At 38.6% G+C, this 23,285-nt stretch overlaps 1 protein-coding gene across 4 annotated transcripts; it reads left to right on the top strand.

The window, feature by feature from the left end:
• The first annotated feature begins 303 nt into the window (after positions 1 to 303).
• On the top strand, positions 304 to 22,651 carry LOC145271068 (histone-lysine N-methyltransferase SETMAR-like). Of its 4 annotated transcripts, none has more exons than XM_080126616.1 (2): positions 304 to 446; positions 20,104 to 22,651. In XM_080126616.1, exon 2 carries the CDS (start codon positions 20,145 to 20,147, stop codon positions 20,550 to 20,552), a length of 408 nt encoding a protein of 135 aa, XP_079982742.1. In that variant the 5' UTR covers positions 304 to 446; positions 20,104 to 20,144; the 3' UTR covers positions 20,553 to 22,651. The 4 variants fall into 4 exon arrangements, with proteins under 4 accessions (XP_079982742.1, XP_079982740.1, XP_079982743.1 ...); XM_080126614.1 differs by lacking the exon at positions 304 to 446 and adding an exon at positions 955 to 1,107; XM_080126617.1 differs by lacking the exon at positions 304 to 446 and adding an exon at positions 14,803 to 14,876.
• The last annotated feature ends 634 nt before the right edge of the window (positions 22,652 to 23,285 follow it).

The following is a 23,285-nucleotide window of genomic DNA, read 5'->3' as shown; positions in this document are numbered from 1 at the left end:
TTTTCGAGCTGAATAAACATGTTACATTAAATAAAAACACTGAAAAAAATCCAGTTAGGTAGAAGAGTAATTTATCTTGCCTTTGATAACATCTATTTGTTATATATTTGTTTTTTGACAACTTTTTCGAATCTATGTGTATAGTAATACCCCCCCTTTTTTCTTGTAATTATTTTCTACGGGACCATTTTTCATAATTTCATGAATTTATACTAATTTCTACTCATAAGTACCTAATAATGTTTTCACCTGAAATGCGTCGGTTTAAAAGATCACCAATATAAACAGGGACCGAAACCGGAAGTCAAAAGGAGAAGACAATCTTGACTATGAACATAATCTAGGGCTTGTGCTGGACTGATTATCTCCCTTGTAAACTCTTCTTTTAAAATGACAGAATTTTACTTGAAATTTGAGTTTAATTTTGCGAAATCAAACGAATAACGGTAAGTTTTTTTTTTTTCTTCATTTTCCACGAAATTACGCGGATGTGCTCGGCAGATGACGGAAATAACCGGAAACGGCCGGGCGAGCCTTTATTACAAAACAAAACAAAAAAAGCAAAAAACAATTTATTATAAACTCTTTATACATTTTAAGAATTGCGACGACCACTCAAATTCATAAAGTAATATTTTAGAAAAAAAATGTCTTAATATGCAGAAATTTACTTGTCGACCGTTTCCGGTTCTTCCCGTTATCCGCCGGACACACCCGAGTCACTTCGTGGAAATCGTGGGTTCACAAATGTCTAAGTACCCAAAAAATATGAAGAAAATTTAATTCCATTAAAAAAAAAAAAAAGGTTTCGCGTTAAATTTAGAGATTTTGAAATTCAATAATTAAAAAAACAAAAGACAAAATACAGAACCGGAAAACGAAACACGGAAAAAGCGAAACGTCCTGACCTGAAAATGAACCGGAAAACGAAACCTTTTTATTATAAAACTATACTTGGTACATATCCATTCATTTTACCACGCTATTTTTTAATATGAAATTTGGTAATTGTGGCCTGTGATAGACCAACACAAAACCTACCTTTAAAAAAGACTTCTTTGATGGTTTCTGGATATGCAGAAAACGAATATCGCATTCAAAATTGGGGTCAGCAACTAGTTTTCATGATATATGTGTGAGTCGTGTCTTTGAAGTCTCGATAATCGCTCAAAAATTAGAAATTTAAACAAAAAATGATAAAAATCCATCCAATTCATATTACAATAATATTTACTTATTTTTTTTATTCATTTTCGAGTTTTGAACGATTATCGAGACTCCAAAAGGTGACAGCGTTATGTCTAATGTTGTTGTTTTAAAAATTACAATTTAAAATTAATGTTTAAAATTCCAAGAAACAACAAGTTTCTAAGATGTGGAGAAAAAAATAAGTTTTAAAAGTGGGGGATCACTTTTCTTTATTAAATTCACGTAAAATGAGCACCTACTTTATATCCACCTTTTTATGGATATCAAACCATTGTGGCCTGGTAGACCAACACAAAACCGACCTTTAAAAAAGACTTCTCCAGGGGTTTCTGGGTATGCAGAAGACGAATATCGCATTCAAAATTGGGGTCGGCAATTAGTTTTCATGATACTGAAAAAATACTTTTCTGCAAGTTTAATGTGGTAGTAAGTCACGTTGGCCATATTTGGCCATATTTCAGCACCTTGTTTAAGGACGATCTGGGGGGATGACTGGCGCTGTAACTTCCTACCCTAGTCTGTTTCCCGGACACACGCGAGCCAGGTGTCCCGATTTTTGCATTTGTGACACAGCAGTCCGCTAGGCTTCCGGGTTGTTGACAGCAACAAAAGGCAATCACGGGTCCAATGTTTTGGGCCCCCGCGTCTGAAGCAGTTAACACTTCTGCTGTTCTCGCTAGCTGTAAACAGTGTTGTAGGTGCACATGCGGCCTCTCGAAGTTGCACCACAGCGACAACCTCCTCATCTCTGGTATCCATCAGCACGGCTCGAGCCCTCTCAAGCAGCTCTTTCGATGACAGCTTGTCCATTCGGGTTGAGGCTCGCAAAGGTCTCTTTGCATGGAATAGCAATCCATTCACGAAGGCTCCCTTTATCCAACACTCGGATGACATTTCACCAACCCCACGTGCTAGCTGCTGCAAATCCGTCAGAAACTCATCCACGGTCTCCCCTGGCCGAAGGTGGCGGGCGGTGAATTGTTCAAATGCTGTGAACAAATCCGTCCCATAAGCCTTTACTAGGGCACGCTTGATTTCCTCGCGGTCACTCCGTTGGTCCAGTGAGCTAGTTCACAATACGTTGTAGTCTACATTGCACTGTAGAGAATCTTTCTTTTTTTTTTTACATGGTGGTCACCACTTATCACTGACCCTAACCCTAACCCTGGCCGAAGGCAGCGGGCGGTGAATTGTTCAAATGCTGTGAACAAATCCGTCCCATAAGCCTTTACTAGGGCACGCTTGATTTCCTCGAGGTCACTCCGTTGGTCCAGTGAGCTAGTTCACAATACGTTGTAGTCTACATTGCACTGTAGAGAATCTTTTTCTTTTTTTTTTACATGGTGGTCACCACTTATCACTAACCCTAACCCTAACCCTAACCGAAGGGAGCGGGTGGTGAATTGTTCAAATGCTGTGAACAAATCCGTCCCATAAGCCTTTACTAGGGCACGCTTGATTTCCTCGAGGTCACTCCGTTGGTCCAGTGAGCTAGTTCACAATACGTTGTAGTCTACATTGCACTGTAGAGAATCTTTCTTTTTTTTTTTACATGGTGGTCACCACTTATCACTGACCCTAACCCTAACCCTGGCCGAAGGCAGCGGGCGGTGAATTGTTCAAATGCTGTGAACAAATCCGTCCCATAAGCCTTTACTAGGGCACGCTTGATTTCCTCGAGGTCACTCCGTTGGTCCAGTGAGCTAGTTCACAATACGTTGTAGTCTACATTGCACTGTAGAGAATCTTTTTCTTTTTTTTTTACATGGTGGTCACCACTTATCACTAACCCTAACCCTAACCGAAGGGAGCGGGTGGTTAATTGTTCAAATGCCCTGAACAAATCCGTCCCATAAGCCTTTACTAGGGCACGCTTGATTTCCTCGAGGTCACTCCATTGGTCCAGTGAGCTAGTTCACAATACGTTGTAGTCTACATTGCACTGTAGAGAATCTTTTTCTTTTTATTTTACATAGTGGTCACCACTTATCACTAACCCTAACCCTGGCCGAAGGCAGCGGGCGGTGAATTGTTCAAATGCTGTGAACAAATCCGTCCCATAAGCCTTTACTAGGGCACGCTTGATTTCCTCGAGGTCACTCCGTTGGTCCAGTGAGCTAGTTCACAATACGTTGTAGTCTACATTGCACTGTAGAGAATCTTTTTCTTTTTTTTTTTTTACATGGTGGTCACCACTTATCACTAACCCTAACCCTAACCCTGGCCGAAGGGAGTGGGCGGTGAATTGTTCAAATGCTGTGAACAAATCCGTCCCATAAGCCTTTACTAGGGCACGCTTGATTTCCTCAAGGTCACTCCGTTAGTCCAGTGAGCTAGTTCACAATACGTTGTAGTCTACATTGCACTGTAGAGAATCTTTTTCTTTTTTTTTTTTTACATGGTGGTCACCACTTATCACTAACCCTAACCCTAACCCTAACCGAAGGGAGCGGGTGGTTAATTGTTCAAATGCTGTGAACAAATCCGTCCCATAAGCCTTTACTAGGGCACGCTTGATTTCCTCGAGGTCACTCCGTTGGTCCAGTGAGCTAGTTCACAATACGTTGTAGTCTACATTGCACTGTAGAGAATCTTTTTCTTTTTTTTTTTTTACATGGTGGTCACCACTTATCACTAACCCTAACCCTAACCCTAACCGAAGGGAGCGGGTGGTGAATTGTTCAAATGCTGTGAACAAATCCGTCCCATAAGCCTTTACTAGGGCACGCTTGATTTCCTCGAGGTCACTCCGTTGGTCCAGTGAGCTAGTTCACAATACGTTGTAGTCTACATTGCACTGTAGAGAATCTTTCTTTTTTTTTTTTTTTACATGGTGGTCACCACTTATCACTAACCCTAACCCTAACCCTAACCGAAGGGAGCGGGTGGTGAATTGTTCAAATGCTGTGAACAAATCCGTCCCATAAGCCTTTACTAGGGCACGCTTGATTTCCTCGAGGTCACTCCGTTAGTCCAGTGAGCTAGTTCACAATACGTTGTAGTCTACATTGCACTGTAGAGAATCTTTTTCTTTTTTTTTTTACATGGTGGTCACCACTTATCACTAACCCTAACCCTAACCGAAGGGAGCGGGTGGTTAATTGTTCAAATGCTGTGAACAAATCCGTCCCATAAGCCTTTACTAGGGCACGCTTGATTTCCTCGAGGTCACTCCGTTAGTCCAGTGAGCTAGTTCACAATACGTTGTAGTCTACATTGCACTGTAGAGAATCTTTTTCTTTTTTTTTTTTTACATGGTGGTCACCACTTATCACTAACCCTAACCCTAACCCTAACCGAAGGGAGCGGGTGGTTAATTGTTCAAATGCTGTGAACAAATCCGTCCCATAAGCCTTTACTAGGGCACGCTTGATTTCCTCGAGGTCATTCCGTTAGTCCAGTGAGCTAGTTCACAATACGTTGTAGTCTACATTGCACTGTAGAGAATCTTTTACTTTTTTTTTTTTTACATGGTGGTCACCACTTATCACTAACCCTAACCCTAACCGAAGGGAGCGGGTGGTTAATTGTTCAAATGCTGTGAACAAATCCGTCCCATAAGCCTTTACTAGGGCACGCTTGATTTCCTCGAGGTCACTCCGTTGGTCCAGTGAGCTAGTTCACAATACGTTGTAGTCTACATTGCACTGTAGAGAATCTTTTTCTTTTTTTTTTTTTACATGGTGGTCACCACTTATCACTAACCCTAACCCTAACCCTAACCGAAGGGAGCGGGTGGTGAATTGTTCAAATGCTGTGAACAAATCCGTCCCATAAGCCTTTACTAGGGCACGCTTGATTTCCTCGAGGTCACTCCGTTGGTCCAGTGAGCTAGTTCACAATACGTTGTAGTCTACATTGCACTGTAGAGAATCTTTCTTTTTTTTTTTTTTACATGGTGGTCACCACTTATCACTAACCCTAACCCTAACCCTAACCGAAGGGAGCGGGTGGTGAATTGTTCAAATGCTGTGAACAAATCCGTCCCATAAGCCTTTACTAGGGCACGCTTGATTTCCTCGAGGTCACTCCGTTGGTCCAGTGAGCTAGTTCACAATACGTTGTAGTCTACATTGCACTGTAGAGAATCTTTTTCTTTTTTTTTTACATGGTGGTCACCACTTATCACTAACCCTAACCCTAACCCTAACCGAAGGGAGCGGGTGGTGAATTGTTCAAATGCTGTGAACAAATCCGTCCCATAAGCCTTTACTAGGGCACGCTTGATTTCCTCGAGGTCACTCCGTTGGTCCAGTGAGCTAGTTCACAATACGTTGTAGTCTACATTGCACTGTAGAGAATCTTTTTCTTTTTTTTTTTACATGGTGGTCATCACTTATCACTAACCCTAACCCTAACCCTAACCGAAGGGAGCGGGTGGTGAATTGTTCAAATGCTGTGAACAAATCCGTCCCATAAGCCTTTACTAGGGCACGCTTGATTTCCTCGAGGTCACTCCGTTGGTCCAGTGAGCTAGTTCACAATACGTTGTAGTCTACATTGCACTGTAGAGAATCTTTTTCTTTTTTTTTTACATGGTGGTCACCACTTATCACTAACCCTAACCCTAACCCTAACCGAAGGGAGCGGGTGGTGAATTGTTCAAATGCTGTGAACAAATCCGTCCCATAAGCCTTTACTAGGGCACGCTTGATTTCCTCGAGGTCACTCCGTTGGTCCAGTGAGCTAGTTCACAATACGTTGTAGTCTACATTGCACTGTAGAGAATCTTTTTCTTTTTTTTTTTTACATGGTGGTCACCACTTATCACTAACCCTAACCCTAACCCTAACCGAAGGCAGCGGGTGGTGAATTGTTCAAATGCTGTGAACAAATCCGTCCCATAAGCCTTTACTAGGGCACGCTTGATTTCCTCGAGGTCACTCCGTTGGTCCAGTGAGCTAGTTCACAATACGTTGTAGTCTACATTGCACTGTAGAGAATCTTTTTCTTTTTTTTTTTACATGGTGGTCACCACTTATCACTAACCCTAACCCTAACCCTAACCGAAGGGAGCGGGTGGTGAATTGTTCAAATGCTGTGAACAAATCCGTCCCATAAGCCTTTACTAGGGCACGCTTGATTTCCTCGAGGTCACTCCGTTGGTCTAGTGAGCTAGTTCACAATACGTTGTAGTCTACATTGCACTGTAGAGAATCTTTTTCTTTTTTTTTTTACATGGTGGTCACCACTTATCACTAACCCTAACCCTAACCCTAACCGAAGGGAGCGGGTGGTGAATTGTTCAAATGCTGTGAACAAATCCGTCCCATAAGCCTTTACTAGGGCACGCTTGATTTCCTCGAGGTCACTCCGTTGGTCCAGTGAGCTAGTTCACAATACGTTGTAGTCTACATTGCACTGTAGAGAATCTTTTTCTTTTTTTTTTACATGGTGGTCACCACTTATCACTAACCCTAACCCTAACCCTAACCGAAGGGAGCGGGTGGTGAATTGTTCAAATGCTGTGAACAAATCCGTCCCATAAGCCTTTACTAGGGCACACTTGATTTCCTCGAGGTCACTCCGTTGGTCCAGTGAGCTAGTTCACAATACGTTGTAGTCTACATTGCACTGTAGAGAATCTTTTTCTTTTTTTTTTTACATGGTGGTCACCACTTATCACTAACCCTAACCCTAACCCTAACCGAAGGGAGCGGGTGGTGAATTGTTCTAATGCTGTGAACAAATCCGTCCCATAAGCCTTTACTAGGGCACGCTTGATTTCCTCAAGGTCACTCCGTTGGTCCAGTGAGCTAGTTCACAATACGTTGTAGTCTACATTGCACTGTAGAGAATCTTTTTCTTTTTTTTTTTACATGGTGGTCACCACTTATCACTAACCCTAACCCTAACCCTAACCGAAGGGAGCGGGTGGTGAATTGTTCAAATGCTGTGAACAAATCCGTCCCATAAGCCTTTACTAGGGCACGCTTGATTACCTCGAGGTCACTCCGTTGGTCCAGTGAGCTAGTTCACAATACGTTGTAGTCTACATTGCACTGTAGAGAATCTTTTCCTTTTTTTTTTTACATGGTGGTCACCACTTATCACTAACCCTAACCCTAACCCTAACCGAAGGGAGCGGGTGGTGAATTGTTCAAATGCTGTGAACAAATCCGTCCCATAAGCCTTTACTAGGGCACGCTTGATTTCCTCGAGGTCACTCCGTTGGTCCAGTGAGCTAGTTCACAATACGTTGTAGTCTACATTGCACTGTAGAGAATCTTTTTCTTTTTTTTTTTACATGGTGGTCACCACTTATCACTAACCCTAACCCTAACCCTAACCGAAGGGAGCGGGTGGTGAATTGTTCAAATGCTGTGAACAAATCCGTCCCATAAGCCTTTACTAGGGCACGCTTGATTTCCTCGAGGTCACTCCGTTGGTCCAGTGAGCTAGTTCACAATACGTTGTAGTCTACATTGCACTGTAGAGAATCTTTTTCTTTTTTTTTTTACATGGTGGTCACCACTTATCACTAACCCTAACCCTAACCCTAACCGAAGGGAGCGGGTGGTGAATTGTTCAAATGCTGTGAACAAATCCGTCCCATAAGCCTTTACTAGGGCACGCTTGATTTCCTCGAGGTCACTCCGTTGGTCCAGTGAGCTAGTTCACAATACGTTGTAGTCTACATTGCACTGTAGAGAATCTTTTTCTTTTTTTTTTTACATGGTGGTCACCACTTATCACTAACCCTAACCCTAACCGAAGGGAGCGGGTGGTGAATTGTTCAAATGCTGTGAACAAATCCGTCCCATAAGCCTTTACTAGGGCACGCTTGATTTCCTCGAGGTCACTCCGTTGGTCCAGTGAGCTAGTTCACAATACGTTGTAGTCTACATTGCACTGTAGAGAATCTTTTTCTTTTTTTTTTTACATGGTGGTCACCACTTATCACTAACCCTAACCCTAACCCTAACCGAAGGGAGCGGGTGGTGAATTGTTCAAATGCTGTGAACAAATCCGTCCCATAAGCCTTTACTAGGGCACGCTTGATTTCCTCGAGGTCACTCCGTTGGTCCAGTGAGCTAGTTCACAATACGTTGTAGTCTACATTGCACTGTAGAGAATCTTTTTCTTTTTTTTTTTACATGGTGGTCACCACTTATCACTAACCCTAACCCTAACCCTAACCGAAGGGAGCGGGTGGTGAATTGTTCAAATGCTGTGAACAAATCCGTCCCATAAGCCTTTACTAGGGCACGCTTGATTTCCTCGAGGTCACTCCGTTGGTCCAGTGAGCTAGTTCACAATACGTTGTAGTCTACATTGCACTGTAGAGAATCTTTTTCTTTTTTTTTTTACATGGTGGTCACCACTTATCACTAACCCTAACCCTAACCCTAACCGAAGGGAGCGGGTGGTGAATTGTTCAAATGCTGTGAACAAATCCGTCCCATAAGCCTTTACTAGGGCACGCTTGATTTCCTCGAGGTCACTCCGTTGGTCCAGTGAGCTAGTTCACAATACGTTGTAGTCTACATTGCACTGTAGAGAATCTTTTTCTTTTTTTTTTTACATGGTGGTCACCACTTATCACTAACCCTAACCCTAACCGAAGGGAGCGGGTGGTGAATTGTTCAAATGCTGTGAACAAATCCGTCCCATAAGCCTTTACTAGGGCACGCTTGATTTCCTCGAGGTCACTCCGTTGGTCCAGTGAGCTAGTTCACAATACGTTGTAGTCTACATTGCACTGTAGAGAATCTTTTTCTTTTTTTTTTTACATGGTGGTCACCACTTATCACTAACCCTAACCCTAACCCTAACCGAAGGCAGCGGGTGGTGAATTGTTCAAATGCCCTGAACAAATCCATCCCATAAGCCTTTACAAGGGCACGCTTGATTTCCTCGGTGGGAACTTTAACTAACACGTTCGATGCTTTCTGTTGAAGGCAAGAAATGAGACAATCACAAAACAACAAACCCTACCTGTAAAATTCAAAACAAACTTTATTGGTACACAGGATATTTTTTTTTTTATTACATTTTCACCCCAAACAAGGCACATTGCCACTTTGGTGTAGGGGGCTACTATCAGGGGAAACATCTACTGTTAGGTTGCTTCAATGAAACAGTAGTTTTAGTCCTTTTGCAATCCGTGTTACATGGAAAAGGGCTTATCCTCGAGTGGCCTCCGGGCCTTGATAAGTGGTGACTCCCATATAAAAAAAAAGGTACTTTCCATGTGTTGCATGGAAAAGGGCTGTCCCCTTTCATGTAAATAAGAATAATACTAAATAAGTGCAAATGAGATTAGGATAAGCCTAGAATCGAACCCTGTAGGCAAAGTTTAGAAATGGAATCTATTGTTAAATTCTATTAAATTGTTTATATCGGGAAAAAGAGTTGATTGTCCTTTCTTTTAGCAATTGGAATATTAATAAAATTGAACAATGCAAATTAAATCATATTTTTTTGGGGGGGGGTTGTATTACTGTACACATAGATTCGAAAAAGTTGTCAAAAAAACAAATATATAACAAATAAATGTTACCAAAGGCAAGATAAGTTACTTTTCTGCCAAACTGGATATATTTTTTGTGTTTTTATTCAATGTAACATGTTTATTCAGCTCGAAAAACATACAGCGTTTACCGATGTATTCGACAATTCAAGATCGCGTCTCACACCCTCTTTAACACCGTAAGTATGGAAAAAGGTGTTATAAATAAAAAACTATACAAAATACTATTAAAAACCCGCCTAATATATGTCACGGTAACATATATTGAGCGATTTTTTAACAGTATTTTATCCGGTTTTTTATTTATAACATCTTTTCCCACACTTACCGTGTTAAAGAGAGAATAAGACGCCATCTTGAATTTTCCAATGCATCGGTAAACACTGTATGCTTTTCGAGCTGAATAAACATGTTACATTGAATAAAAACACAAAAAATATATTGTTGCAATATTTTGATCCTATAATGGGGTATGATCCCACACAGTCGGACGATTCTATTTATAAACGATGCTGCTAAGAACTGACGAATCAAATTTATTCACGTTCTGCTACAAACCAATCAGGAACCAGAATTGCTTCATAAATATTAAACCTTTTCTGGAGCAATTTCACATGTTCTTTTCCCGGGTTTCGACACGGTAAGAATATTTTGTTCTGTGGAACTGTCTACTATAAACAAGTCACCTACCAGGGCTTGTGTGTAACAGCAGACCATCTGAAGCTCCAAGTGGCTTACACTTCTACATATATCCAGTTTGGTAGAAAAGTAACTTATCTTGCCTTTGATAACATTTATTTGTTATATATTTGTTTTTTGACAACTTTTTCGAATCTATGTGTACAGTAATACAAACCCTTTTTTTTTTACATAGGCATCACCACTTATCAAGGCCAAGACGCCACTCGAGGATAAGGGTTAAAGAGTGTACAGCAGAAACTGGACAATATAGAAACCGTTAGTAATGGAGATTCGGTAAATTCATTAACTTATATGGAACGGTTCATCAAAAACTTGTTTACGTTAGACTTGAACACAACCATATTGTAGTCAGCTGGAAAGCAAAAAAACGGAAGACAATTCCATAGTTGTGCAGTTCTAAAAATGAAGCTTTGTTCATGGAATCTACGTTTAGGTTTAGGCACAGATAAAGAGTGGGGGGAATTAGTGATAGTGTTTTCTGTTAGACGGGTGTTTTTTGTGAAAGTTTGGCGAGAGGGGGGACCATAGAATGGAGCTCAGCCGAGCACCTGCCATGAAAATAACGATGAAGCAGAGACAAACTCGCAACATCTCTTCTGTGAGAAAGAGGTTGCAGGGAAGAGAAAAGGACATCCCCACAAGGCTACAAAGTCTATTCTGAACTCTATCAAGGCAGGATAAGTCCTTTCTAGCAGCTCCTGTCAAGATGTGGCAACAGTACTCCATCTTTGGACGTACCTGGCTCTTATATAGATAGAGAATTGCATCAGCAGTGAGATATCTACTGGATCGATAGAAGGATCCTCAATTTTTCCAGCCATGTGAAATTGGTCACATTTGAAAAACACATTTCTGACGTCATAGACAAAGGACATTTCTCCATATTATGGGTTTGGATTTTAGTCAGTGAGCAAGAAAAAAAGTCAGTCAGAGCAAGAGAGCCAGTCAGTTATTCAGTTGATCCCCTTGGAAGCGAGGGGAGAACATTTAGACTTTGTAGATGCAAATCAGATCAGATGAATATAGAAGTCATCATTATGTTGTAATGGTTACCTTGTGTCACATCCTTCATCGCGAACGAAAGGTAATTGTGTTTATCATCTTATAATGAACATTTTTTAAACCTTCGTAAAGAACTGTGCATCATATCACACTCTATCTATCGTTATGTCTGTGTTAAAAAGTGTTCAGCCCAGCGCTTAGTAATTTCTTTCTGATCTTGAGCACATAGTACAATGGGGAAAGGAGTGGCTGGTTACTTTTAATGCATCTAAAACCAAGCTTCTCTCTTTACATCATCAACATTCTGATCCACATCTGGCATCAATTGAAATGAATGGCTCTCATCTTCAGGAGGCCTCAAGTTTTGACAAGCTTCTGGGTTGACCTTTACTCCTGATCTTAAATGGAACACATACATCAAATCTGTTGCCAAGGCCGCTGGAAAAATGGTGGGATCTTTCTATCGATCCGGTAGATATCTCACTGCTGATGCAATTCTCTATCTATATAAGAGCCAGGTACGTCCAAGGATGGAATACTGTTGCCACATCTAGGCAGGAGCTGCTAGAAAGGACTTGGCTTGCCTTGATAGAGTTCAAAATAGACTTCGTAGCCTCGTAGGAGATGTCCTTTTCTCTTCGCTGCAACCTCTTCCTCACAGAAGAGATGTTGTGAGTTTGTCTTTGCTTTATCGTTATTTTCATGGAAAGTGTTCGACTGAGCTTCAGTCTATGGTCTCCAATCGCCTAACTTTCACAAGAAACACTCGTTTAGCTGAAAACACTATCAATAATCCCCCCACTCTTTATCTGTGCCTAAACCCTTTTTAGGGATCAATGGCCAGCTAGCACCATGTGTGTTTGTGTGTATGTATGTGTATGTTGGGGTGGAGAGGGCTTCCATAAGTCGTGGTGAAGGCAACCTTTCTAGAAGAAGCAAATCTCTGATTTAAAAAACCATAAAGCGGGAGACCAGTACCTGCATTAAGCTGGTCTGCAGATAACTTGTTGCTGGCTATCTTGCTCTTGCTTGTTGCTGGATCTCAAGATTTTGAACTATCCAAGTTGTAGTCAGGTGGGAAACTGACTGTGGAGCTGATCAAATTATGATCTGACCAACATTCCCCGATACTGTAAGAGTGTGTAACATTTGTATCTTGTCTATCAGAACGACGTACAATGACATAAATGTTTTCTCTTCCTCATCATCACTATCGTTATGTCTGTATTACATGTGTCCCATTATATATGTGCCCCAATATGAACTCTGCTGAGAATTGACAGAGGAGACTTCGTAAAGAACTGTGCATTATATCACACTCTATCGTTATGTCTGTATTAAAAAGTGTTCAGCCCAGCGCTTAGTAATTTCTTTCTTATCAGTGAGGAGAATGCCATCCGACGAAAATATTGGAGATGCCCCCCCTTAAAATGGGACCAAACACCCCCTTGAGATTTTGGTAGAATGATTTAAAATCACACCTATCCGCCGCATCTTGTAAGGCTTCAGCTTTCTGCTCCCGCCAGTTTTGTTTCATTATCCGGAGCCGAGATTGTGCCAACCTTTTGGCCATTCTGAAAGCCTTGTGTTTCACTGAGGAATTTTTGTCAGTAATCCATACTTGATGGGTTGAATGCATGTTATTGAGCAGTGGGACGATAGTTGGATCATTTTCATCAAACCAATCTTGGTTTTTCCTTCGAACATATCCTAATGACTCTTTAGTAGAGTCATACACTGCAGTTTTAAACTTTCCCCAAGATGCCTTAATGTCATTCCCACATACAACGGAGGACAGCTCTTTTGAAATGAGTGCATTATCCCCTTTACCTTCAACTTGCCTTCTTGATAGAAGAATTACATTGATTTCGAACAGAACGCTTTATTTTCATCCTGACTCCGTGTCATCTTTAAATATGAACCCCTGCTAAGAGTTGACATAGTCAGAGGAGAGTCCCCTTAGAGGCGATGTCTAGAAGATTAACCATGTAGATACAAGTTGAATTTGTCTTATAATGTGTAACCCTTCGAAAATTATGTATCTCCTCCTCTTTATATGTGTTAAAAACTTGCTTTATATATCACCCAGTCCATATTAATTCTTAGTGACACACAATATGGTTTCCGCTCTGCAAGATCTACCGCAGATGTGCTGACAGTTATATCCCACAGCATTAGTGAATCTCTTGACAAAGGCTTCCTTTGTAGGGACCTTGCCCTTGACATATCAAAGGCCTTTGACAAGGTATGGCATAAGGGTCTACTTCACAAGATTTCCAGCTACGGTATAACTAGAAATGTTTTCTCAATCATTAAATCATTTCTCTCAGATAGGCTCATAAGAGTAGTGGTTGATGGACAAAAATCAAAGACCTGCAGTATTAATGCTGGAGTCCCGCAATGGTCAATCCTGGGCCCAACTCTCTTCCTGATCTACATCAATGACCTCCCTAAACACATACTAAAATCATTCGTTGACATCTATGCTGATGACACGACCATCTACGGCAACACATCAAAGGCCGTAAATGACAAACTTCTCTCTGATTCTCTCTCCTCTGATCTCGAGCATGTGGTTCAGTGGGGGAAGATGTGGCTGATTACCTTTAATGCATCTAAAACCAAACTCCTATCCTTACATTATCAACGCTCTGATCCCCATCTGGCATCAATTGTGATGAATGGCTCTCGTCTGGGTGAGGCCCCGTGGTTTGACAAGCTTCTGGGTTTGACCTTTACTCCTGATCTGAAATGGAACACGTACATCAAGTCTGTTGCCAAGGTTGCTGGAAAGATGGTGGGATCCTTCTACCGCTTCAGAAGATATCTCACTACTGATGCAATTCTCTATCTATATAAAAGCCAAGTACGTCCAAGGATGGAATACTGCTGCCATATCTGGGCAGGAGCTGCTAAAAACAGCCTATCCTGCCTTGACAGAGTACAAAATAGACTTCGTGGCTTAGTGGGGGATGCCCTTTTCTCTACCCTGGAACCTCTCTCCCACAGAAGAGACGTTGCGAGCCTGTCCTTGTTTTATCGTTATTTCCATGGCAGGTGCTCGTCTGAACTCCAATCTCTGGTCCCCCCTCGCCAATCTTTCACGAAAAACACCCGTCTTGCTGAATCCACTGTGAAAAATTTTCCCCAGTCTATATCTGTGCCTAAATCAAAATGCGGATTCCATGAACAAAGCTTCTTTCTTAGAACTGCACGCCTGTGGAACCCTGTTCCGTCCGTCTGCTTCCCACCGGACTACAACTTGGATGTCTTCAAGTCCAATGTTAACAAATTCCTAATGGACCGCCCCCTTAAGTAAACACTTCATCAAATCTCCACACTAGCGTAATGTACTTGCAATAACCCTCATCCCTGAGTGGCTTCTGGGCCTTGATAAGTGGTGATCACTGTGTAAAAAAAAAAAAAAAAAAATGAAGTCTCCAAGAGTTGAGAGAATCAGCTGGAGAGGAGAGTCCCTTAGAGACGAAAGGTAGAACATTTAGACTATGTAGATCCAAGTTGAAACCCTCTCCTCTAAATATGTGCTAAAAGAACTGTATATATATATATATATAAAATATATTTTAGTCATCGACATACAGACCTGTTTCGTTGTTTCACAACTCATCAGTGCCACTAGACTAACACCTCTCCCAAGCCGAGGATCGAACCTAGAACCGTCGTGATGACAGTTGGCAGTCCTACCCCCTGACTACGGAATCGGTGGCCGAAATTAAACTGTCCAAATGCGTATTTAAATAAACATCCGTCCGCTACTCGTAGAGGGCTCAAACGTTTTGTTTGTAAACAAATTGCGGTTCTAGGTTCGATCCTCGGCTTGGGAGAGGTGTTAGTCTAGCGGCACTGATGAGTTGTGAAACAACGAAACAGGTCTGTATGTCGATGACTAAAATATATTTTATATTATATATATATATATATATAAATGTCTTCTTTCCCTCATCATCGTTAAATATGGAACCCCTGCTACATAACATCCTAAAAATTGGTAACAATGCAAACGGCGAATGAACCCTTTTTCGGGGTCAACGGCCAACTAGCACCATGTGTGTTTGTGTGTGTGTTGGGGTGGAGAGAGCTTCCGTAAGCCGTGGTGAAGGCAATCTTTGTAGGAGAAGCAAATCTCTTATTTAAAAAACCATAAAGCGGGAGACCAGTATCCGCATTAAGCTGGTCTGCAGTTTAACTTGTTGCTGTGCATCTTGCTCTTGCTTGTTGCTGGATCTCAACATTTTGAACCGAGAGAGAGACTTAGCTGTCGTACAAAGCAAAGATTCTGTAACATCATCTTTGTATAGATACTCCCTCTATAACAATGGTCCTGTGGCGATGGAAGTCATTTTCAGGCTCATGGACTTTAAGTTTCTGAGGGAGTGGTACTCGTCTGACAAGACGTCGCAATCATCATATATAGATATGATTGTCGTACACTATACAGGAGCGAAATAAAATTAAAATTCATTGAATTACAATTTAATATATATATATATATATATATATATATATTATACATATATATATATACATACATATATATATGTATATATATATATATATGATCTCAACATTTTGAACCGAGAGAGAGACTTAGCTGTCGTACAAAGCTAAGACTCTGTAACATCATCTTTGTATAGATACTCCCTCAGGCATTTGTCTATAAAAATGGTTCTGTGGCGATGGAAAAGTTGTGACGTGTGCAGGCTTGAAATGCTGGAAGCATGTAATAATTGATCTAAATGATGATTGCAACGTCTTGTCAGACGAGTGCCACTCCCTCAGACACTTAAAGTCCATGAGCCCAAAAATGACTTTCTTTTAGTCCTACTGGTGAATTCATTCGCTCAAGTAGCCATGACACTGAAGACTGTCATTGAGATCAATTATTACATAAATCTAAATGAATAATCCAACCTTTCCACACGCAGATTTATAGTTTCGGCCCAGAATGGGAAGAACTTTAGATTGGAGTTCTTTCTCTAGTGTTTCCACCATTGCTTTAGAAATGTGTTTATTTGTTTTTCCCAACTTGCATTTAGGTAAAAATGCACTTTCGTATGAATAATTGAATTCATTCCAAAAAAAGTATCGCAATCAAATAAAAAAAATAACATTTAGTATAAAGAACATATTTATCCCTCACCCCTACTTGATGTAATATGCATTAGTATATACCTATATTGTAATTTTTTTATTTTCCTCGCTCTCTCTCTCTCTCTCTATATATATATATATATATATATATATATTCTCTAACAAACGCACCAGGTTTATCATGTACAAATTAACTTTTATTTTTATTTATCAGATGGAAATCGTATCTGAGGAGTTAATGGGAGGAAAATTTCTATGAAAACATAAAATCATAGAATTGTCATCCCATTAACAAAACGGCTGTAATGAAGAGATCCAAGGTAAATGACCAATAAGAGAAAAAATTATCTATATATATAAAAGCGAAGATGTATGTATGTGTGTATGTTTCTGTGTCTGCTAAAAATTTTCGACAGACACGACGAAAATTCACAAACTCAGTATCATATCGAAGCTCCATCATTCACTCGAAAAATATCGAAAAATTGGCCAAAAACGTTTATTTTTTCACCCTGAAATCGACAATTTTCGACAGGGGGGTCAACAAAAACGGTCTTCTCGTGACGACGAGCGGTTCTACGCCAGATGACGTCATGACCTGATTTACTTTAAATAGTTGAAAAACTGAACAAATTTCATGTACATCATGTTAGGTCAGTTGATTAGCGTGTTGGTTCATTATCTAAACGTTTTGGGTTCGAATCGTGGTGTGACATGTCTTTTTTTTTCCGATTTTTTAAATTTAAATATTGAACCAGTGTTATTTAAGCCATTTTTCACGTAACGTTCGTTTTTCTGTTTGTTTTTTTTACTTCGCTTATCCACCCCGATCACACACCCAAAAACACCCGGGTACCCACCGATTTTTTAAATTTTAATATCAAAACAGGCTTATTTAAGCCATTTTTCACGTGTTCGTTTTCTGTTTTCATCGTTCGTTTGCCCTACGTTAGTTTTTTTTTCAATGTTTTGATTACCCCCACTCCGCTTAATTAAAACGTTGTTTTCTTTTTTTACTTCGCTTATAACAAACAAACCTACGTCGTTGTCATGCTCGACGACTTCCGGGCGCGCACCTGTCAATTTGGTTCTTACTTAAATAAATTCAAACATCTTTCACTAACTACTTCTGGCTGGCCGATTTTATTTTCAAACTTCGCCTCAGGGCTTCGGGTTCGATCCTACCGGGTTCTTTTTTATTTAACATCACACACACCTACAAACACCCGGGCAACGCCGGATACCCCCGCTAGTATATATATATATATGTATATATATAAATATATTAGACATTAAGAGGAGATTATAGAATTAGACAGAATCGAGAAATTGCATCGACAACAGACAATGCATACCCATCAGTGACGTGCTACAATACTGACAGCCTAACCATATGGGCCACTGCGCAATCTATTGGCCATGCCTCGATTTTTAATTTCTTATATTTTTATCCAGTTCTACATTCTATGATGTGACAAGCAACACGTCCTATACAACTAAGATAGTTACTGCTGATATGCAGACGGTAGATATCGTATCTACAAACATTAAGTGAAATTAGCCAACTCCCCAGACATGATTTATTTGTTGAGGGACATCACATCCCTACAAAGAATAGCCCTCTTTTTCTACACATATTAGACATTATGAGGAGATTATAGATAGATATATAAATACCCGTTCACACACACCTTTCACGATAAAGCTAGAACCCAGAATTAGATAGAATCGATGCAATAAATAATAATAAATATAAGAACAAACAGTTAATAAAATATGTTAAAAAACACTTTGAAAAAGAGTTAAAAACATATTTAATCTGAAAAGGAAACACTAGATAAATGGATAGTCCTTAATCCGCAGAGTTTCGAAGAAATACTCTCCTTCTCATCAGAGGGTAGGAATTAGCAAAATGCGGGATCGGATTTTGCATACAAAAGTATTTGATGAAACTGCAAGTAAGTCAAAGATCTTACTTGATAACAAAAAAGTGAAGCAGAGGGAATATGGTGAAGAAAAAGGTGATTACACGTGAATGGATAGTCTGGTGAAAGATAAATAATCCAATGACGGTAAAATCCAAAAATATAACTTCAAGAAAGTTAATTGAATTTCAATTTGCACAAGTAAAATCCAAGGAAATCCCATAATTGGAAGATAGTCCAAAATAATCCAAAAGGCCGAAGTCCATGGAATAATTCACAAATATGTACAAGGGAAACGGTGAAAAATTTCAATAATATTAATAAAAGAAAAATAAGATATGCTTTTATCATTGCTGCCGAGACATAAATATAAATAAGAAAGATCAGGGAAGAAAAAGGAAAAAAAAAAAAAATCAGGGAAGAAGAAGAGGAAAAAAATTAAATGGTGATAGAATTAAATAGAAAATAGAAAAACAAATGTCAAAATGACCCAGACAGGAAATGTTAAAAGGCGCAAAAATATTTATAGGGCAAAATAATATAGGTCAACTGAAACGTACAGTTTATTAAGAAAATATCAACAAGAGTTGTTAAAAGACAAAACATAAATATAAATATATATATATATATATGATGAAAATGATGGAAATAGTATTCCGACAAAATAGAGAAAATAAAAAGGAACAAACCATATTATGTGTTCATCAACGTTTCGTCTTTATTTCGAGACTTCCTCTGGATGAATGAGATTAAGAAACAAAAAATACCAGTAAAAATATTTGAAAATGTTTCATGTGCACAGTGTGATGCAGTTCTATTTCAGAGAACCGGAAAAAGACGTTGGAAATTCAAAAAGGAGGGGGAGGGCTGGCGCTGTTAAAGAGAAGGAAATTTTAGTGACGTCATATAGTCGTTAATGTAATTTTAAAACTATGAACGCAGTTAATATTCTTATTGGAAAAAAGATATATCTGTTGAAATTTAAATATAAGTTTGTAACAGAAATGAAATGAGTATTTTTTATGTAATTTATTGATTGAGATTATGTGTTAATTATTACAGGGGGTGTTTGAATGGTGTGAGAAAGTTAACCTGTGTCCACAGTTAAATAATGTTCATATATGACTATATGACGTCACTAAAATTAAAAATTAAATTAAAATTAAATATTAAAATAATATGGTTTGTTCCTTTTTATTTTCTCTATTTTGTCGGAATACTATTTCCATTATTTTCATCATATATATATATATATATATATATATATCCAACACAAAAAACATATAACGACAACCAATTCAATCATTTATCACTGAACCCTCACAATATTGTACACAACACTCATTTTACAAGGAGACATCACATCACCCTAAAACACACCACTCCTCGAAACAAGGAAACAAACAACTCCCACCATTTTTTAGGAAGCCCCCAGGGAACAACAATTCCAGGTTAGAAAAAATTAGACCCAAAATCATCAATTTATCCACATACTCCTTATCAAAGAACGAAAGAGGAAGTCTCGAAATAAAGACGAAACGTTGATGAACACATAATACGGTTTATTCCTTTTTATTTTTTATATATATATATATATATATATATATATATATATATATATATATATATATATTGACATTTTTTTTAAGATATTTAACTTTATTAAAATTTATTTTTCAGGAAAAACGAATAAAAATTTCGTCGTTGAAAAAAACCCAAAGATGATCGTATCGAAGGAACATCTACGACACATAATGCTTTACGAATTCAAACAAGGCAACTCTGCGGCCAAAGCGACGCGTAATATTCACTCGGCTTATGGCGAAAGCAGCATAAATGAAAGAACATGCCGACGGTGGTTCACAAAGTTCAAACGCGGACAATTCACGCTCGAAGATGAGGAGCGATCGGGGCGTCCAGTTGAGTTTGATGAAGATCGACTCGTGTCATCGCTTCAAGAAAATCCGGCAATATCAGTAGAACAATTGGCTGTTAAACTTTCATCCAAACATACAACAGTTCATCGTCATCTTCAGCGACTCGGAAAAGTTCCGCGGCTTGGAAAATGGGTGCCCTATGAACTATCGGAAGGAAACCCTAAATCACGAGTGGAGGTCTTGATTGATTGATTGTAATTTAATCCTTTTTGATGTATTCTCATAAAATCATCTATATGATAAAGTAATGTAAGGACATTTAATAATTACATGTGCTCGACGTTCTACTGAGCTTAACCCTCTCTTTCTACAGGCCGACTTGCCACTTCACGTTTCTCTATTGCATTCCCCTTTCCTTCCACACGCGTAGTCGTCAATGGCTGAATGAACACGTTTACACCAAAGATTTTCATTTCTCAACAGAAAATAAATGACACGTTTATTTTATTCCGGCATTTGAGTTCTTTTTGATGTATTCTCATAAAATCATCTATATGATAAAGTAATGTAAGGACATTTAATAATTACATGTGCGCGACGTTCTACTGAGCTTAACCCTCTCTTTCTACAGGCCGACTTGCCACTTCACGTTTCTCTATTGCATTCCCCTTTCCTTCCACACGCGTAGTCGTCAATGGCTGAATGAACACGTTTACACCAAAGATTTTCATTTCTCAACAGAAAATAAATGACACGTTTATTTTATTCCGGCATTTGAGTTCTTTTTGATGTATTCTCATAAAATCATCTATATGATAAAGTAATGTAAGGACATTTAATAATTACATGTGCGCGACGTTCTACTGAGCTTAACCCTCTCTTTCTACAGGCCGACTTGCCACTTCGCGTTTCTCTATTGCATTCCCCTTTCCTTCCACACGCGTAGTCGTCAATGGCTGAATGAACACGTGTACACCGAAGATTTTCATTTCTCAACAGAAAATAAATGACACGTTTATTTTATTCCGGCATTTGAGTTCTTTTTGATGTATTCTCATAAAATCATCTATATGATAAAGTAATCTCGATTTTTCTTGTTTACTTTCAAACAAAACATTTCACTCTTCCTATATATTTTCTTGAAAAACTATGTTCTAAAAATGCAGTAGAATCTCTTGGGAACTTTTGTCACCTTTGATGGGTGCCTTATGAACTATCGGAAGGAAACCCTAAATCACGAGTGGAGGTCTTGATTGATTGATTGTAATTTAATTCCTTTTTGATGTATTCTCATAAAATCATCTATATGATAAAGTAATCTCGATTTTTCTTGTTTACTTTCAAACAAAACATTTCACTCTTCCTATATATTTTCTTGAAAAACTATGTTCTAAAAATGCAGTAGAATCTCTTGGGAACTTTTGTCACCTTTGATGGGTGCCTTATGAACTATCGGAAGGAAACCCTAAATCACGAGTGGAGGTCTTGATTGATTGATTGTAATTTAATTCCTTTTTGATGTATTCTCATAAAATCATCTATATGATAAAGTAATCTCGATTTTTCTTGTTTACTTTCAAACAAAACATTTCACTCTTCCTATATATTTTCTTGAAAAACTATGTTCTAAAAATGCAGTAGAATCTCTTGGGAACTTTTGTCACCTTTGATGGGTGCCTTATGAACTATCGGAAGGAAACCCTAAATCACGAGTGGAGGTCTTGATTGATTGATTGTAATTTAATTCCTTTTTGATGTATTCTCATAAAATCATCTATATGATAAAGTAATCTCGATTTTTCTTGTTTACTTTCAAACAAAACATTTCACTCTTCCTATATATTTTCTTGAAAAACTATGTTCTGAAAAAGCAGTAGAATCTCTTGGGAACTTTTGTCACCTTTGATGGGTGCCTTATGAACTATCGGAAGGAAACCCTAAATCACGAGTGGAGGTCTTGATTGATTGATTGTAATTTAATTCCTTTTTGATGTATTCTCATAAAATCATCTATATGATAAAGTAATCTCGATTATTCTTGTTTACTTTCAAACAAAACATTTTACTCTTCCTATATATTTTCTTGAAAAACTATGTTCTGAAAAAGCAGTAGAATCTCTTGGGAACTTTTGTCACCTTTGATGGGTGCCTTATGAACTATCGGAAGGAAACCCTAAATCACGAGTGGAGGTCTTGATTGATTGATTGTAATTTAATTCCTTTTTGATGTATTCTCATAAAATCATCTATATAATAAAGTAATCTCGATTTTTCTTGTTTACTCTCAAACAAAATAACTGCAGACACAAACGCGAGATAACATTTCTATGTGTTTTATGCCTAAAACTGAATCGTTTTTGGAAATTATCAGTCGAGAGTTGAAGAGTAAGGACATTTAGAAAAGTAATATTTAATTAAGAACACAGTAAGAAATGAACAACTTTTTTCCAACAATAACGGAAAATGGTATTTATTTGCAGCAGTCATTATCATTATTATAGAAAGTCCATCGATGCCTCCGTTTACAATTTACTTTCCTATAATATTTAAATTATTTCATCACTGCCAAGTGGCTCATCAAACAGCTTTGACACTGTAGCAGAAACAAATAGAACTCTTTTCTTGTGCGTCAGTGCCTCCCTAGCAGTATCAGAATTTTTGTAGGAATTTTGACACCCCTAACACGAAACTGCGAATACAATATAAAAATCTCAGAATTTCTCTGTTAAAAGTGGGTTATTTTATTTCTTTATGGACTATACTTCCAAAATAAACTATTACAGTTGTTTTAAAAGTAATAGAAATATTTTTTTTTTTAAACAGTAATGAATTTTCCGAACTCAATATTTTTCAATTAAAAATCTATCAAAATTTTTCTATTGATTCTATTTTTTCCACAACTTTGAAAATCAGTGTTTCAATTATTGTCATAAGGATACCCTTGATGTAGGAAATTATGTTTTCAGAGGTCTTGATTGATTGATT

This window comes from Euprymna scolopes, chromosome 46 (genome assembly GCF_053919585.1).
Source record: "Euprymna scolopes isolate OS-2025 chromosome 46, ASM5391958v1, whole genome shotgun sequence".
In the NCBI taxonomy this organism is placed as follows: domain Eukaryota; kingdom Metazoa; phylum Mollusca; class Cephalopoda; order Sepiida; family Sepiolidae; genus Euprymna; species Euprymna scolopes.
This window is presented reverse-complemented; position numbering and strand designations above follow the sequence as displayed.